The sequence below is a fragment of the Thermomyces lanuginosus genome (genome assembly GCF_041956635.1).
Source record: "Thermomyces lanuginosus strain ATCC 200065 unplaced genomic scaffold VTN49scaffold_22, whole genome shotgun sequence".
In the NCBI taxonomy this organism is placed as follows: Eukaryota; Fungi; Ascomycota; class Eurotiomycetes; order Eurotiales; family Trichocomaceae; genus Thermomyces; species Thermomyces lanuginosus.
In genome coordinates, this window is record NW_027192356.1 from 680,969 (window position 1) to 698,847 (window position 17,879).

General features: G+C 53.2%; 6 protein-coding genes across 6 annotated transcripts; 4 read left to right on the plus strand and 2 right to left on the minus strand.

The window, feature by feature from the left end:
• Positions 1–129: 129 nt before the first annotated feature.
• VTN49DRAFT_1173 (uncharacterized protein) lies at positions 130–1,904 on the minus strand (the record flags this gene model as incomplete). The annotated part of the gene is made up of 4 exons (XM_069408759.1): positions 130–575; positions 634–858; positions 915–1,746; positions 1,803–1,904. The coding sequence occupies 4 exons, from the start codon at positions 1,902–1,904 to the stop codon at positions 130–132; spliced, it is 1,605 nt and encodes a 534-aa protein (XP_069270213.1).
• Positions 1,905–2,311: 407 nt separating this feature from the next.
• Positions 2,312–3,382, plus strand: VTN49DRAFT_1174 (uncharacterized protein; the record flags this gene model as incomplete). The annotated part of the gene is made up of 1 exon (XM_069408760.1): positions 2,312–3,382. One exon carries the CDS (start codon positions 2,312–2,314, stop codon positions 3,380–3,382), a length of 1,071 nt encoding a protein of 356 aa, XP_069270214.1.
• A 340-nt stretch (positions 3,383–3,722) lies between these two features.
• Positions 3,723–4,422, minus strand: VTN49DRAFT_1175 (uncharacterized protein; the record flags this gene model as incomplete). The annotated part of the gene is made up of 2 exons (XM_069408761.1): positions 3,723–4,226; positions 4,297–4,422. The coding sequence occupies 2 exons, from the start codon at positions 4,420–4,422 to the stop codon at positions 3,723–3,725; spliced, it is 630 nt and encodes a 209-aa protein (XP_069270215.1).
• Positions 4,423–5,976: 1,554 nt separating this feature from the next.
• On the plus strand, positions 5,977–13,676 carry VTN49DRAFT_1176 (uncharacterized protein; the record flags this gene model as incomplete). The annotated part of the gene is made up of 3 exons (XM_069408762.1): positions 5,977–6,250; positions 6,306–12,371; positions 12,424–13,676. 3 exons carry the CDS (start codon positions 5,977–5,979, stop codon positions 13,674–13,676), a joined length of 7,593 nt encoding a protein of 2,530 aa, XP_069270216.1.
• A 1,779-nt stretch (positions 13,677–15,455) lies between these two features.
• On the plus strand, positions 15,456–16,716 carry VTN49DRAFT_1177 (uncharacterized protein; the record flags this gene model as incomplete). The annotated part of the gene is made up of 8 exons (XM_069408763.1): positions 15,456–15,530; positions 15,589–15,620; positions 15,687–15,772; positions 15,843–16,004; positions 16,060–16,082; positions 16,149–16,186; positions 16,240–16,380; positions 16,437–16,716. The coding sequence occupies 8 exons, from the start codon at positions 15,456–15,458 to the stop codon at positions 16,714–16,716; spliced, it is 837 nt and encodes a 278-aa protein (XP_069270217.1).
• Positions 16,717–16,807: 91 nt separating this feature from the next.
• VTN49DRAFT_1178 (uncharacterized protein) lies at positions 16,808–17,024 on the plus strand (the record flags this gene model as incomplete). The annotated part of the gene is made up of 2 exons (XM_069408764.1): positions 16,808–16,917; positions 16,991–17,024. The coding sequence occupies 2 exons, from the start codon at positions 16,808–16,810 to the stop codon at positions 17,022–17,024; spliced, it is 144 nt and encodes a 47-aa protein (XP_069270218.1).
• Between the last annotated feature and the right edge of the window lie 855 nt (positions 17,025–17,879).

A 17,879-nucleotide genomic window follows, 5' to 3' on the forward strand; every position in this document is an offset into this window, starting at 1 on the left:
AGACAGGCTCATGATATCAGTCCAACTCACTCATAACTTTTCTTTTGTCCCACCGTCGACCGGACAAACAAACAGTAGTAGTAAAAGAGAGGGGAAAAAAAGAAAAGGAAAAGAAAAAGGAGCTCATGTTTAGACAAACACCTTCTCCCTCTTCATCAACAAACTACAGATCAAACAGACGCTCCCCGCAAAGATGACAGGTACATAGGCCAGCTGTATAGCCCGGGTAATACCCTGGATACCGGCCAGCTCCTTCTCCGGCCCAGCAGAGCTCAGCAACTCACTGCCCACGCCGGAGATGGCATTGGAGATCTCGTCCTCGCTGGCATCAGGGAAGACATCGCGGAGGGCATTCTGCGCCGAGTTGACGAACAGGGCGCCCGAGATGCCAGTGCCGAACACAATACCCAACATCTGGCCAACGGTCATGAAGCCCACACAGTATGGGATCTCGGTGGCCTTCACTTTCATCTGCGCCACGGCAAAGCCGGCCTGGCAGAAACAGCCCACGCCTGTGCCGAGGATGATGGTGTACCCATAGATCTTGGGATCGCTTGTGTTCTCATCGACGAAGTCTTATGTCTGTCAGCAGATTTTGCTCATCTGCCGAGGGAAAGAGGACGGGACACTTACACATTAAAACGCCGCCGATGAGCTCCAATGCCGCTCCGATCACGTACCATGGATAGTAGTAGCCCGTCTTTGCCATAAACTGACCGTTGGCCAAATTGAAGGCCACCAGGAACAGGATGAAGGGCAGCAGGTGCACAGAGGTCTCCATGGCGGTGCTGCCGCGCGCGAATTGGTAGTACAGGGGCAAGTAGTAGATGCCGATGAAGCTACCAAACGTCGCCAACACTGAGGGAAGTCAGCGGTACGATCACAGGTTTCGCAGAGACAGGTCGGGAACTTACTCATAGTGAAAAACAGCACGATCAACGAGCGGCTCCGCCAGAAATGCATTGGGAACATGCGTGTGTTAAAGGACGTGCCGATGAGGAAAACCTGCTGAAGGACGAAAAGAATAAAAAGCACGCCGGCCCCCACGAATAAACCAATGCTGTTGCGGTGGTTCCACGACCACAGCACACCGCCGAAGTTCATCGCCATGATCAGACACAGTAGGCCGCCGATAGACAGGATGGCGCCGAGGTAGTCGATTTGCGCCAGGCGCGCCAGAAGCGGCTCGCCCTCCTGCGGCTTGAAATCCGGCAGGAGAAGGAAATAAATCGGTGCGACCACCACGCCGACGAGCAGATTCAGGTAAAACGCCCAGCGCCAGGTGGCGCTGCTGTCACCGAACGCGCCGCCGATGACGGGGCCGAGCACGGTGCCGATACCCCAGACCAAGCCAGTGAGACTGAGGTACTTGGGCCGTTCGATATTGTCGGTCGTGACAGATAGGAGGGTCAACAGGCCCATGTACATGCCGCACCCGGCAGCTCCTGCCATGGCGCGGCCGACAATGAAGCTGTTGATGTCTGGGGCCCCACCGCACAGAGCCGAGCCAGCCATGAACACGGCCGTGCTCCCAATGTACAGCTTCTTCGCAGAGAAGGTCCCGTATGCTTTGGACCAGATCAAGGTTGTGGCCGCCGATGCCAGGGCAAAGGCGACGCCAAGCCAGGGAACCAGAGCGACATGGCCGAAGGTCAGGACGACCTTGGGCTGGACATTGGCAACGACAGTGTTGTCCAAGGCGTAGAGGAAGAGGGACGAGAGCAGAGAGATCACGACCAGCGCCCACTGTCCCGTAGATGTCAGTGGGTGGACACACGGCTGGAGGACGGGACAGAACTGACCTTGATGCCATGGACATTGCGCGGCGACGAAGGCTTCTCGGTGGTCTCCGAGGGCGGCTCGGACGACGGAGTAGGAGTCTCTTCCTTCACTTTCGCAGACATTGTGCCCAGGATCTATCTCGAGGACGGCTCTTGGACGGTCTGCTCCCAACCGCCCGTTGACCGTCCGGTCCGGGCATTATGTATGCCACGGACCATGCTGTGGGCTCCATTCCTTGTCAAACGGTCATTAGTAATCCATAATGTCATTTCCGTGCTTTCAAATCTGGTGTTTCAAGGGTTTTCTTTGTTTTGCTGGGTATAGTCCCTCTGAGCGGTGCTGTTCGCCCGGAAATGCTGTGGGGGCCCCGGAAATGTCCCTTGGACCCTACGTGTACCTGGCGCTTCGCACGGCGATGCTTCTAGCTCCATCCAATGCAAGCAAAAAAGGAGGACGTGATTATAAATATTAAGCACAATGCTGGGTCACGGGAGCCCATTGAGAACTTCATCGGTGCCGAATTGCCGTCATGTCTGCGCAGACCATCACCTTCCAACATCACTCGACGGAGCCATCCCAGGTGATTCGCGTCCATCGCCATGAGTCGATAGGGGACCGTCCACTGCCCCCCGATAGTGTTCTGCTGCGTTTTCTGGCAGCTCCGATCAACCCGCAAGATCTGCTGGTGATTGCCGGGCGGTATCCCGTACAACCACACTACAAGTATGCAGACGAGCCCATCCCCGGCTATGACGGCGTCGCGCGCGTAGAGCGTGTCGGGGCCAACGTGACGACTCTACAGCCGGGAGACCATGTCATTCCTCGCCACCACGGTCTGGGCACCTGGCGGTCGGAAGCTGTCGTGCCGGCGACGTCGTTGCTGAAAGTGTCAAACCGCCTGGAGCCCACTACTGCTGCCCTGCTGAAGCTGGGTTGTTCGACTGCCTACCTCCTGCTAGAGAGCAGCAATGCCCTCCAACCGGGAGATCTGGTTGCGATCAATGCGGCGAGTGGCTGGATCGCCCGGATGGTGGTGCAGTTCGCGCGACTTCGCGGCTGTGGCAGCATCTGTGTCATTCGCGACCGTGACGACTTCGAGACGACGCGGCAGTCGCTCCTCGCCTACGGGGCTCACGTGGTGCTCACCGAGTCGCAGCTGGCGCAAGAGGGCGTAGCCGCTGCACGTACGGGCGGCCGGCGTGTCATGCTGGCTCTAGACGCGGTGTTTGGCGCGTCCGGGCAGCGGCTGGCATCTCTACTTTCTCCGGGCGGGACATATATCAACTATGGTTCGCTAGGTGGTGCGGACGGACAGATCATCCTGACCCAGGAGCTGCTCTTTTGGAAGCAAATCACCTTTCGCAATTTCCGGTTGTCTCAGGCCCTGGCGCGGTACACGGAGGAGGCGCAGATCCAGCTCCTGAACTGGTTTGGAGAGCTCTTTGAGCAGGGCAAGCTGGTGGCGCCTCCGGTAAACATAATTGAATGGAAAGGAGACGATACGTTGGAGGAACGAGTCCGGCAGGCTCTGTCTCAGATCTGGGGGGGTTCTGCAGGAGTAGTGGGGAATCGCAAGCCCGTCTTTCAATTTGAATCATGAGATAGGAACGGTTTGATTGAGTAATTAAGATATAAGTCCACTAGAGAGACTCAATGCATAGGGCTTGGAATTGGATGGCATGTAGTCTATATTCTTTGTGGTGATTACGATGGAATGTACCTACCTCTAGGTAGGTACCTCTAGTACCTTATCTTAGTATGGCGTGGCGGTCTGGAATATTCTCCTGCGCCCGGTATCCATGAGAATCTGCTCAGGAACTACGGCATCCATCTCTTGCTATTACTACCTGCATGATATCGATCCTCATTTGCAAGACACATCGCTCAAGCGTCCAAAACATAGCAAAGCATACTCTTTCGTTACATCATCTACATACATCTCAATCGGTATACTTGCTCTCCTTCTCAATAATAGCAGCGTTGTACTTCCGCAGCTGCTCCTCCAGTCCCGGGATGGGCGGGTCAAAATCAATCTGGCAGCTGTTCATGGTGCGCGCCAGGAAGGCATAGATGCCTTGGGTGTAGAACAGATCCATGAGGGCCTCCACCCCGAGCACCTCCTTGGCCTTCTCAACGAGTTCAGTGCGAACCCGGTTCTTCAGACACAGCTCTTCCACAATCGCACTGATCAGCCGCTGGCGATCGGTGAACAACTCGGTGCTCGAGAGGTCCCCGGAGCGCAGACCTGCCAAGTGCGCATCGGTAAAGCCAAACACGCGGGCCACGGGCTCGTTGACATCCCACTCATAGGGGGCATCTAAGAGAGACGCCGTGCGCAGAACCACCAGCTGCCAGTCTTTCGAGCGGAGACTGCGGTTGGGGGACCAGGCACAGGTCAAGAGCTTCATGAAGGTGGGAAAGAAGGTCGGCGCATTCGCCAGCAGCTGTCGTCATGGTCAGTACCTCGGCCTTTCTGGTCCGTGGTTGGATGCATGTTGGGGTCGTATCACTCACCTTGAAGATATTGCGCTCAAAGGGAAGCGTATTGAGAGCGGCACGAACATCGTCTGGTGCCGTGGACGAGTCCACGTAGGGCAAGAGGTGATTGTTTGTCACGTCGCGGTTCTCCCAGGTCGTCATGGTGGCGATATTGTGCTTGCCGTGGAAATGCAGAGGTATGTTGTTTGACTTTGTCTGGTCCAGGGTCCCAACAATGACTGCCTATAAGTCATCTGGTTTCCCCCACGCGGAGTTGCGAGGAATGGACTAATCTATACTACCGACGGAAATCCCGTGCAACTAAATTAGTGTCGGCAGTGACATTTCATTTCCGGCCCCATAGGATCTCCGGCTCGGATCGGTCCAGATCGAACCCCGATGATCTCCGTTGCATCAATACGAGGTCCCTGCAGGGTCTCATCACCCGGGAAGGATCAAAAAGGTCGCTACTTGTCCTGCCATGGTTCTCCAGGTTTTCATTGCGGTGATATGGTGGTTATAGTGGGAATGGAGTGAGTTTGTCGAATTGATTTCGTCGCGCAACCACCAATGACTGTTTGCGACCAAGTACGAAGTACCTCTACCATTTGGTCCCCCACGCGGAATTGTGAAGATAGTACTAAGCTAAGCGAACCGACGGAAATCCCGTCCAACTAGTGTCGGTTATGTCATTTCCGGGCCCATAGGGGTCTTCGGCTCCGATCGGTCCACATTGAACCCCGAAGATCTCGGTTGCATCTATACGAGGCCTTGCAGGGGTCTGATCACTGGAAAGATCTCAAGTGCCGCACTACTGCTGCAGGGCCACTGCAGATCGTCGCCGCTGCAGCCACAGCTTAAAAGTTTATTCTTTGCGGCTATTTTGTAGCGTGGTGGCTGCATGGCATTGCCTAAGGTCATCATCTACAGAACTCTTCTGGTACCCCTTCATGTGTTCCATCCGTCCAGAGTCGTGTTGTTCTCGGCAAGATAATCAATTACGAAGATTCTGTTCATTGAAACAAATCGGTTTGTTATGGCAATTGGTCGGAGACGGGATCAATGAACCAAGATCATGCAGAGGGCAGTGTAGCAGAAACCAGAGCCTCGGTTCTGCCGATGCGACATGCCTAACCTTGGCTAGCATTCTACCAATACTTTAGCCAAAAGCCGGCTGATGCTGAAGAGGATGGTTCCAGTTCCTATCCAACCAACGGGACGCATCACGCCATGTTGCCTCTGTTTCGAAGGATTCAACATACTTTCGGAAATGGTCAACCCTAGGCATCGGCCTCCTCAGAGAGTCTGCCCATGAGAGTTTCACCAGAGTCTTGGGGGCGTATTCTCTATAGCGCAACTAGTTGCAGGTCGGAAATCATCGGGGTAGTATGGTGTGGTTTCCGGGGAAAAAAACAGAGCCCGAGAGAACCTGGAACAATGGCTAGTAATGAAACATGGCGTGGAAGCCTTCTTTGTTTCTCGAGGAGAATATCTGGTTATAAAAGGCTCCAGAAACGTGCATTCCAGGGTTTCTTTGTCCCTTGATCATCATTGTTCGTCTGTATCCATGGTAGTGGCCTTCCTGATGTCCAGCCAGTCCGACTAGCTGAACCCTCAGAGCAGTGTTCTGGACCTCATCAGTCGATGGTTCCTGATTGATAGACAATTCCCAAAAGTGCTTTTTGTTTCTGTTGTGAACCGTTCATAGAATTCATCATGAGCCTCGTGCAACATCAACATCGTCTTGAAGATCTCTGGACCGACGATCTCTTCAACCATGCGGAAGTGATAAGTGAGAGACTACTGAAAGAGCAAGACTCCCCTGTGAATGAATACGAGCTGGACGAGGAATGGCCTCTCACTCCGGCACAACGTCAAATGCTGGAAGGGGGTCTATCGCCATGGTGCCATATCAGCTTGATCCTCCCTCGACAGTCTGCCCCAGACGAGACCCGAATCCGGTCTACCTGGAAGCAGCTGTGTTCTCTTCGTGAGTATTTCATGGCCATCTTTATCCCTTATTCGCCACTGACGGTGTCCGGCAGATTGCTGTCTGCGCACGGTGCTTCGCACCGATCCGGTACAAGGCCAGGTCTTCCAGCGTGTGATATACCAGACTTCAGACATCAATTGGGACATTGATGTCGCCACCCCTGTATCGTCTTCAAATTCCTCCCAGCTAGAGAGTTCTGGAGACGACCATGCAGCACAGTTGATTGTTCGACGAGATGCCAGCAGTGGAGGCCTTCGTCTCACCATTCGAGCTCATCGGGCTTTGGTGGACGGAACCTCCCTGGAGATGATCAAGCGCAACTTTGTCCGCCTCTATTGTGACCTGCCGGTACCTGAGTATACACCCCTGGCCTCGTATTATCAGTTCCTGGCGCAAACCAAGAATACTTCCGCTAGCGCCGAGTTTTGGAAAGGCCAGCTGAGCGGAGCCTTCCCATCACATGCCGTGCCATGGCATACCCGATTCTCTGACAGCAGCAGTAGCCCTGCGCAAGAGCGTCGATCCCTCACTCTTCACCTCGATGAAACTTCTCACCCAGGTCTCGCACGCTTGGAGCATGCGTCTGGCTTGTCACGAAAACTGATTTTCGAGACTCTATGGGCATACGTGCTCCACTGCCATACCGGCTCGAACGATGTCGTGTTCGCCGTTGTAGAGCGCGATGCTAGTTTCCCTGGAGCATCTTCATGCCTCGGATATCTGGACAACACTTACCCCATGAGAGTCGCCGTCGATGGGGAAGAGCTCTTCGTGGATGTGTCCACCAGAATTCGCAAGTTTCACGAGTCCGCTTCAACTCATGCCTTTCTGGGGTACGATGAGATTGCACGATACCTTCCCGGTGAAGTCGAGTCTGTCTTGCGCTATTCTCCCGATGCCAGTGGTCCCACGATGGCGGGCCAGTGGCCCTCATTCCCCCTTGCCCTCTTCATCAACGGTACCAGTCCGGTGAATGTGACTCTGTGCCACTCGACTATCATCACTTCCGCGGATGCCAGACTGTTGCTCGAGCACTTTTGCCACGCCCTGTATAGCGCTTTGGATCAGTTCTATCTGCCACATACTCGTCTGGAAAAACTTGATCTCCAGTGTCGCGCCGACAAACTCAATCAGATCAGCACGGCTCGTTCCCTGGCGCAGCCACCAAAGGAATCCATCATTCCTCGACTCTTTGAAGAACAAGTGGCCAGAAGCCCTCATAATGCAGCCGTTCAGTTTGAGGAAGACCCTCCGCTTACTTACGCTGAGCTCAACGCCCGTGCCAACCGTCTTGCTCGCAAACTGGTCGCCTACGAAATCAAGGGCCGGGTGGTTCCAGTCTGCATCGATCGATCAGTGACTCTGATCATCGCTCTTCTTGCCGTGCTAAAATCTGGCGCGGCATACACCGTCCTAGATCCAGAGGGACCTGTGGAGCGGAATCACAACATTATCCGCACATGTGGCGCTGATTTGGTTCTGACCACGGATGCCTACGCTTCTCGGTACCCAGAGGCGGTAGTGCTTGAGAGCGATGTTGGCACGGACGATTCAATCCCGTCATCCAACCTCAATCTAGACATCAAAACTGGAGACCGGTGCTATGTCGTCTTCACGTCCGGATCAACAGGCGCCCCCAAGGGGGCAGTCCTTACCCATGGAGCAGCTACCAACGGTATGGCCTACTTCTCGCTAAATGGCCTGCAGCGATGGTTGCTATTCTACAATCCCACATTCTCTGCTGCCCAGAGGACGATGTTGTCGACCCTCGTTCACGGCGGTACTCTGTTACTCGCCAGCAAACAGCGGCTGACCCAACGCCTGGCCGAGACAGTACAGAAAATGCAGGTCGAGGCAATGGGGATAACTCCGTCTGCGTTGTCGGTGATTCGACCAGAAGATGTTCCGACTCTGAAGATGGTCACCCTTGTGGGAGAGAAAATCCCCCGGGAACTGGTGGCGGCCTGGGCCGACCATGTGCATCTGCGCAACACATTCGGACTAAGTGAGTGCGCCCAGTTGAACTTTGGAACCCGTCTGCATGCCTCCAGCAACCCCGGTATTGTCGGCCGTCCCACAGATACCACGCAAGCCTATATTCTAAAGCCTGGCACAATCGAGTTGGCTCCCATGGGCGTCGCGGGTGAGCTTTGCCTAGCAGGACCTCAATTAGCGGCAGGATACCTCACCTCCGATTCGGGCTCCGTTAGAGCTTCGGACGTCTTCGTTCCTAATCCTTTTGGGTCCGGCATGATGTACCGCACCCGAGATATGGCTCGAATGCATGCAGAAGGCGTTGAGATTCTGGGGCGTCTTGACTTCCAGGCGAAAATCAATGGCCAGAAGGTCAACCCAGCCGAGATAGACCGAACGCTCTCCCAGCACCCCGGGATTGCCCAGTGCGCTGTCGTCACGGTTGACATGCGCAACAAACCTACCATTGTCGCTGCGGTCGTACCATTCCCTGGGCAGTCATGGCCGGAGCTTGTCGCTTCCCTGCGTTCACACGCCACTGAGAGACTTCCCGCTTACATGGTCCCGTCTCTGTGGATGGAAATGCCCTCTCTTCCCACTAATCCAAACGGCAAGACAGACGTTCGACGTATTCAGGCCAGGGTATTGGAGACCGGGTGGGATGCATTGGTTGCTGCAACTATCTCGTCCCATTCGCAGCCTCTCACTGACCCTGTGGAGGTTCAGCTTGCCAGCGTATGGGCTGACGTTCTCTCCTTGCCCATCAGCACCATCAATCACGACACGTCTTTCATATCCCTGGGAGGAACGTCAATCGAGGGAATCAAGGTCATCAATGAAATGCGGAAACTCGGTCTTTCTGTCGACCTGAACCCGTTACTCGGTAACAGCACCCTCAGAGAGGTGGCCGCGTCTGCTCGGCAATCTGATGGCACACGCCCGAACCTCGAGCCGTTTGATCTCATCTCGGATGCAATCCTTCGCCAGGAGCTGCAGAAGGATTCCGCGATTGCAGACGCCTATCCTGCGACTCCGTTCCAAGAGGGTCTCTTGACGTCTATTGATGATACCCAGGGAATGTACACCTATCAGCGCGTTTGGGACATCAGCAATCTAGACCTGGGCAGGCTCCAGTCAAGCTTCCGGACTGTCTTTGCCGGTAGTGATATTCTGCGGACCACCTTTATCCCGAACGGTCGAGGCCTACTGCAGGTGGTACGCAAAGACTTGGAGCTGAGTTGGTCGGATGTTTCCTGCAGCCTGGAAGACTATCTGACCGAGGACAAGCAGCGGCCTTTCTCTCTTGGCAATCCTCTCATTCGTGTGGCTGTGACCCCGGAACAGCGCTTGGTTGTCACCACTCATCATGCCTTGTTCGACTTCTGGTCGCATCGGTTCCTGTATGAGGATGTGGCCCGCAACTACCTTGGGATGTCTCCGAAGGAACGACCACCGTTCAGAGAGTTTGTCAGATATCTCCTGGCCACCCCAAAGACCGAGAGTGATACGTTCTGGCAAACGTATCTCAAAGATATTGAGCCCAGCATCCTTAACACAGTGCCTGTTCCGGAAAACAAAATCTCAACGACTCACCTTCCCTGGAGCCGCCAGCGGCAGGCACTCAAAGAGCAGGGTCTTTCAGCCGGATCTGTGTTGTATGCTGCATGGGCCGTTGTTCTCTCGCAACACGTTCGTCACTCCGATGTGGGTTTCGTAACGACGCTTTCCGGTCGGGATGCTCCGGTGAAAGACATTGACCGCATGGACGGGCCCACGATGACCTCTGTACCGCTAAAAGTCTCGGTCTCCCCGCAGTCGACACTGGTAGACTTGGCTCACTCCGTTCGAAACGGCTTCTTTCGGATTTTGAAGTACTCTCAGCATGGTATTCGCAATGCTCTCGCAGCTGCAGGACTCGGCGCCAACCACTTCGACACACTCGTCAACATCCTTGTGAAGGATGAAGATAGCAAGGAAGTCGCGCAAGTCTTCCGTCGCCATGGGGACCGTCCGCTCTGGAGTTCTGAATTCACGACTCTGGAGATTGAAGAATCGGGCGACGAGCTGCTCCTGAGGCTGTCGTCTCGAATGGAGCCGCGCCGGGTTGAGTTCCTCCTTGAAGCATATGTTACGGTTCTCGAGCAGTTTGTGAATACTCCGACGACAAGAATTGCCGACATGACGACTATGGGCGAGAGCGAACGACATTTTCTATACAACACGCTCTCCAACCGGGACACACTGCATGTCCCGGAACCATCTCTGCTTCACTCTCGATTTGAAACTTTGGCACGCGAGCGGCCCAGCATCGTCGCCATCGACTGGGATGCAAAGGAGAGGGTCACTTACGCTCAACTGGATGCTCGGGCGACTCGCCTTACCAATTTCTTGATCCGTGCTGGTGTCAAGGTAGGCGAAGCGGTTCCGCTCATGCTCGATAAATCCATCGAGATGATTGTGGCAATTCTGGGAGTCATGAAGGCTGGCGCGGCATACGTTCCTCTCAGTCCCGATAACCCAGTCGACCGTAATTCGTTCATCGTTCGTGATGTGGGTGCGAGATTCGCTCTTGCACATGAAGAGTACATGGACCGGATTCAAGGAGACGCAGATCTGAAGGTGCTACGCATTGACGACTCCGAGATAGATGCCATGCCCGACACCATGCCAGACGTCCAGATCGCTCCAGATGGAATCGCCTACATCATCTACACATCTGGTAGCACGGGCGTGCCAAAGGGTGTCAAGGTACCTCACCAGGCAGCGGCTGCAGCTGTCACCAGCATGGCCGAGGCGGAAGGGCGTTACTCCGGCGAATGGAGAACAGCACAGTTCGCCAACTATGTCTTTGACGCCTCCGTCCAGGACTTTTTCAACACCTTGAGTACTGGAGGGACTCTGTGCATGGCGCCGTCAGACAAGATGCAGTCTAATTTGCCTGGGGTCATCCAGGAGATGTCTGTGCGCCAGGCCATTTTGACCCCAACAGTGGCTCGACTGTTCGATCCCGCCGAGGTGCCATCTTTTGAGACCCTGATCGTCGGTGGAGAACCGCTGACACCCGATGTTATTGCACGATGGAGTAGCCGCCGCATCCTCAATGTCTATGGTCCCACAGAAACATCGATGGTCATCACCACAAAGGAGGTGGATCCGACAGGACGACCGGGCAACATCGGCGCTCCGTTCCCAACAGTGATGGCTTTCCTCCTCGATCCCGACGGAACTAGTCTTGTCCCTTACGGATCTGTCGGCGAGCTTTGTGTGGCAGGCCCCCAGGTGACGGCTGGCTACGTTAACCGCGAAGATCTGACCAGGGCTGCGTTCCTAGAGAACGTACTCGGCACGTCACGGCTGTATCGCACCGGCGACCTGGCTCGGTGGCTTCCTGGTGGTGAGCTCGAATGCCTGGGGCGGAAGGATAATCAGGTCAAGATCCACGGTCATCGCATTGAGCTGGTTGAGATCGAGCAGGCAATCTTGAAGACGGGTCTCGTGCAGGACGCCGCAGTACTGGCGGTCCCTGTGAAGGGCAACAAGCAACTCGTTGCCTTTTGCATCTTCCAGCCAGGCGCCCGTGAGATCCTCCCCGCAGAGAACCATGAGCAAGTTGCACGAGAGCTTCTGTCTAACCTGACAACTCTGGCCCATTACATGGTGCCCAAGTACATCATTCCTGTGGGAGACTTTCCCAAGTCGCCGTCACGGAAAACTGACCGGAAAATTCTTGCAAAATGGGTTGAACAGCTGGACGTCATGACCTTGAGCCGATACGCATTTGAAGGCAGCGGTGCGCAGGAAGCGCTTGTGCCGGTTTCAACGGAGAATGAGTCTCGACTGCAATACTTTTGGTCCCAAGTCCTTGGGCTGCCGCCGACAAACATTGGAAAGAATTCCAACTTTTTGTCTCTGGGTGGGGACTCGATTGCGGCGATCAGCGTGACTAGCATGGCTCGCAAGGCTGGATTTGCTCTCACCGTCAAGGATATACTAAAGAATCCGGTGTTGGAGCACCTAGCGGCGCTTATGCGCGTCGATAACCGACAGGATCTTGCTCTAGAGAAACCGGCTTTCCAGACTCCTCCAAGTGTGATCGATGCCATTGAGAAGAGTGGACTCAGTATGGAGAATGATGTAGAATACGGTGAGTATCGCTTTTTCTCCCTGAGATGATGCCGTCACTAACGGATATCTAGTATACCCATGTCCCCCGGGCCAAGTGCAATTCCTCGAAGAAGGGGACCGACCAGAGCAGATGTGGGTGATGATGGCTAGTCGCCGGATGCCCAAGGAGATCAGATATGAGGACTGGATAGAGAATACGACACGATTGGTCGAGATAAATGACATCCTGCGGACGTCATGGATGCGTTCATCCGAGACTGAGTGGGTGGGTGTCGTTCTTCGATCCTCGAAATTGGACCTTCGAATTATCCAATGCGCGAACGATGAAGAGAGATCAACGATTGTGGAAGCCTTCTGGGACGAGCGATTTGTGTTTGGCGAGCATTTTGTGAAATATGCCATCCTTCTGCATCCGGACGACACGTGGGAACTTATCATCAAAATGAATCATGCTGCCTACGATGGTACTCTCCTGCGGATATTCGACGACCATTTCGCCGCCATTGTCCAAGGAAAGCCTATTCCCGCTCACGGCGAATTCCGAGACTTTGCGTATCACGCCCATCGCTCCGACAAGGAACAATCCCTTCGGTTTTGGAAAGAGAAACTTCACGGCAAGACCTATACCTGGCCGGATGTCGAAAACCCCAAAGTCACAACCTCCCTCCGCCACATGGTTCCACGCAATCTCGAGCCGGTGGCTCGCGCGCAAGGCGTGACGGTGTCGATTATCTTCCAGGCGGCCTATCAACTGTGGCTGGCCCGTGCCAGCAACCGCAGCGATATCTGCTTCGATTATCTGCTGAGCGGCCGCAATGTCGACTTTGCTGACGTCGATCCACAGACCATCAACGGGACGCTGGCCAACTTTCTTCCAGTCCGATGCACCATCTCGCCACAGCAGCCTCTTCGAGAGTATCTGGCTGCTACGCAGGACATGTTCTGGGCGATTACAGAGCATGGAAATGTGGGCCTGCAGGAGATCTTTGCCGCGGCTGATCTGTCTTTTCAGACTGCTAAGAACAACTGTCTCTTCCTGTATCAGCCGTTTGAACCCAGCGCCAACGGCGCCAACGAAGACACCACTAGATGGCTTGTCATGGCTAAGTCAAAAGTGCGCATGTATCAGCCGTACGCGCTGGTCGTCGAAGTGTCCAAGGCTCTGAATAATGGACATCGTTTGACGGTCATGTATGATGAAAATACGTTCACGAGCGCTGATGCAGAGGGAATTGCGAACGAAATTGCCAGGTTGACTGATCTCCTGGCGAGTCATTCAGCGGACGAGACATGTTTGGGAGATCTTCTGGATTCCTGTATATAGTTGATTTTCATTGGGCTTGGAGTGGATGCACCCATGTCTGACCATCACATAGACGTTTCCTTGGGCCCATTTACTGTCATATAATGTAAATTATTCCAGTTGATTGAGGCTTCGGCTTGCGGTCATTCCTTCCATACAGTCATGAATGTTTAATGTGAAAAACTAACCATGAACGATTTGGCAGCTATGTCGACTGCGGCACGCGTTCCGAAAATTGACCATGGTGAAATTTTGGATGAGCAAATCCTATATAACTTACATAGGCTTACAAATACAACAATTCTTGCAGTAACATTCGGATCAGTTCATCCGAAGGCCGAAACAGAAGAAAACCTCCTGGAAGAATTGGTCCACCCAAAGCCGATGGAGGAGGGATGAGCAACAAAGGCCGGGCACCACTGCGGCAACCTGCAGCACAGTGATAACTAATAGGATTGCCATCCAAGAATGGTGACCATTGTGTGTGGTGCGAAATGCACACGACCAACCCCTCGACACCCGTGCGCTGCCGCTGAATCACGGTCTATCGTAAGCCAGGAGCTCCATTTTTATTCGGCTACGATCCGGAATAACTCGGGCCTCGTCGGCTTCTTGAATAAGAGAAAGGCGCCATATTACCCATTGCCCGCCTTCCAGTGTGGGTAATAGGTGTGGAATGGCTATCCACTTCCCAGCTCACTGACATCGATTCCCAGATCAAAGAACGGAACTCATACGTGAGGGCGGATCGGACATCCAATACTCCTAGCAATCATAGAAAAAGCCCAATAAGGTCACCAGGCGGTGGCTCCAGCAGAGGATTTCATAATAGTTTCGGCTAGCTCAGGAACTGGAAGAAAGAAACGAACAGGAAGGAGAGAGCTCAGACTGAGATTTTCAACGCAACAAAGTACAGCACGGCCGGCTGGCGTTTAGGTCCTCGAAGTTACGGGAAAACAGTCACGAGAGAAGATACAATTGTTTTGCCTCAGGACTTTCGCCTAAGGTTTCCGAATCCTCTGGCATTGTGCCCCAGGATGTGCGAAGCAGTCCTGTTGACTACCTAGGTACCTAATCTACCAATGCATATATATACTCCGTATATCGTCAAACGAATAGGTGACATTTAATTGGTTACTGGCCCCGGAGCAACGAAATGAGTACAGTAAAGGTTGAACTCTTAACTCGTGCTAGTAGAGCGGTAGTGCTATTTAACCGCTCAAGCGGCATTGCCCTAGCTTTTTTGGGAGGGTTGGGCGCGCTTATCTCCTTCCTGGGGCATTCAGACCCTTGCACTCCGTTCGTTTAGGGCATACTTAACGAGGAACCGGACAGGGCCTCCGGAAAAGCAGGGAGTCATTGGCCCGGCAACTCTAATTGGCAGATGGAGACCAGGATCGCCTGCAAAAAGGAACATGCATTGCAACGACCAATCCAGGCTAGCAATTGTTGAATGCTTCCAATGCTTACTCGCTCCAGTAACACTCATCAACGTTTCGATTTTGAGAGGCTGCGCATTGTTGCTCAGTTTCACAAATGTGTCCATGTCACCATGTATAGCCGCCATTTTGGCAGAGGTGCAGCAACGCCATCGGTTTAGTGGGCTTTGATTCTTGTCCGCTAAGCGCATATATACTGAGTCGGTTCACCGAGTGTTGGTCATAGAAGAAAAGTTTCAGACTTCGTCAACTGTTGCGGACCAGCTCTGTTGAATGGTCCTGGATACAAACAAGAAGTTGTCCAACTTGTGGCAATTCCATCGTTAATCTTCCTGGAGTTCAACGAAGAGAATATTTCGCCATGACGGACGCGCCCGCTCGGGAGCAGACAACCACCACCAACAGTGCCCCGGTCAATGTCGAGGTGGACACCTCGGTACGGTTATCCCTTCATCGTGGTTCAGAACAACGGATTGCGTACTTAAATTTCGCAGTATGAGAACGACTCATCCTATGGCGATGAACTGTACGTGGCATAACACCATGGCGCTCTAGATATCAAAAGCATGCTCACGCATGTGCTTCAACATAGATCGCGGTACAGCGCGTCGCTGACCTCGTCGGTGATCGATTACCGACATGAGAATGGTCGCCACTATCATAAATTCCGCGATGGATGTAGGAGCCAACCTTGCCTTACGGAGTCACCTCACCTCTTTTACAGCTTGAACTGATCGTTAATTTCTAGCGTACCTGCTCCCGAATGATGAATCAGAAAATGACCGCCTGGACATGATACACGAACTTTGTCTCCAGATGTTGCAGAGGCGGGTCTACCTGGCCCCGATCAAGAAACCGCAGCGCGTAATTGACTTGGCAACTGGAACGGGCATCTGGGCAATTGATTTTGGTAAGTTTGTTTGCTGAGTTTGGGCGACGCGAACACAAACACTGACTTGCTGTAGCGGATGAACACCCTGCGACAGAGGTGAAGAATACTTTCAGGAATGATGCCAGACGAAAAGAATGCTGAGACAGGATGCATTTGCTTCAGGTGATCGGTTGTGACTTGAGCCCAATTCAGCCAACTCTGTCAATCTGACCTTACAATCGTAGTGAACTCGCACAACTGACGGGCGCTGCAGAGTTCCCCCGAACCTAAAATTCATAGTGGACGACATAGAATCTGAATGGGCATATGATAGCAATCCATTTGATTTTATCCACGCACGCAACCTGGCTCTCACAATCAGGGACGTTAGAAAGCTGATTAAACGGTGCTACCGGTATATCACCGGAACTCACCTCACACTTTCTTTAGTCTCTCTCTAACGGAAAACAGATCAGTAAAGCCTGGCGGTTGGCTGGAATTTCAGGACTGGGACGGCTACTCCAAGTCGGAAGACGGCAGTCACAACGGCACCGCTCTCGAACGGTACTACAACGAAGTCTATGGCGCGTTTGAGAAGCAGGGCTACGAAGTCCGTCCCAGGCCCAAGCTGGAGGAATGGTTCAAGTACGCCGGTTTCGTGAACATCCATGTTGAGAAATTCATCATTCCGTACAGCGTCTGGCCAAAGGATCCTCACCTTGTCAATTTCCCTTGTTTTCGACAGTACTAAAAAAATATAACACTGACCTTGTCCTCTAGGAAAAAAACTCGGAGCCTGGAATCAGGCCCAGGGCGATGCGAACGGGTTCGAGGCTGCAGCCATGGCCGCTCTGACTCGCCACAAGCAGTGGACCCCGGAGGAGGTCATTATGCTTGCCAGCCAGGCCCGGGCCGACGGCCGCAAGCGTGATATTCACATGTTTTTCGACTTGTGAGTATCCAAGTAGACTTTTAAAACTCTGCGACTTGACGTAATAGTATACTAACCAGATTGACATCCACAGCTACGTCGTTTACGGCCAGCGCTCTGAAAATTGATCAACGCAAAAGTCTGAAATGGGAAATGTATTCATATAGATTTAGATATATCTAAACACCGTCAGTTCCAAATTCCGAATACTCAGGTGCTTTGAAGCGAAATGTAGGATCCGAGATCGTGGCAGGGCTCATTTTTGGCAAGTATGTGCATGATGCGGACTGGCCGTTAAATGGGAGCGGCGACTGCCGAGACATTCAGGAAGTTTATGCCGACTCCCGAGTGCCGGCCCCGCTTGCCGAGAACTAACTTTATCCTGATCAAGTAAGGTAACTTAACCTAGGAGGGGTTGTGCGCTATGCGGAAGAACCCACATAAGTTTATCAATCTTTTATAAAAAAAGAGTTTCCACAAAGGCTGTTTAGGGATTAATCAGGGTTCTAGAATCTCACCGTTGAAATGGCATGATTCATGCAGGTGATTGGTAGGGAAGATTGCGAGGAAGGGATAAATCCGATTCATGGCCCGTGCCTAGACAGAGAAGAAACGACAACACGAACAGTGGATTGAGGCTTGCTGTACCCTTTTATAGAGAAACCAGCTCCTAAAGTAACGAAATCCGCTCTCATCATGCAACCAGGCCGCTGTTGCCATCCGACGGTCTTTAGGGCGAAAGCGCTGCAACGATGCACCTTCACCCATGCTCATCTAGGCCCAAACCAGCCATACAACTATACCAGGGTCCGAAGAGTTACAGGGGATATGACCACAGAGTATTACCCACATCTGGATAAGGTCAACTGAGTCCATCCAACATTCCTCACAATGCAAAACAAGCGAAACTCCCTTAATAGACAGGGGGATTATGATGCAGCCGGTTTGTGGCGTCTAGAAGGAACCCCGCAGCTCGATAGTCG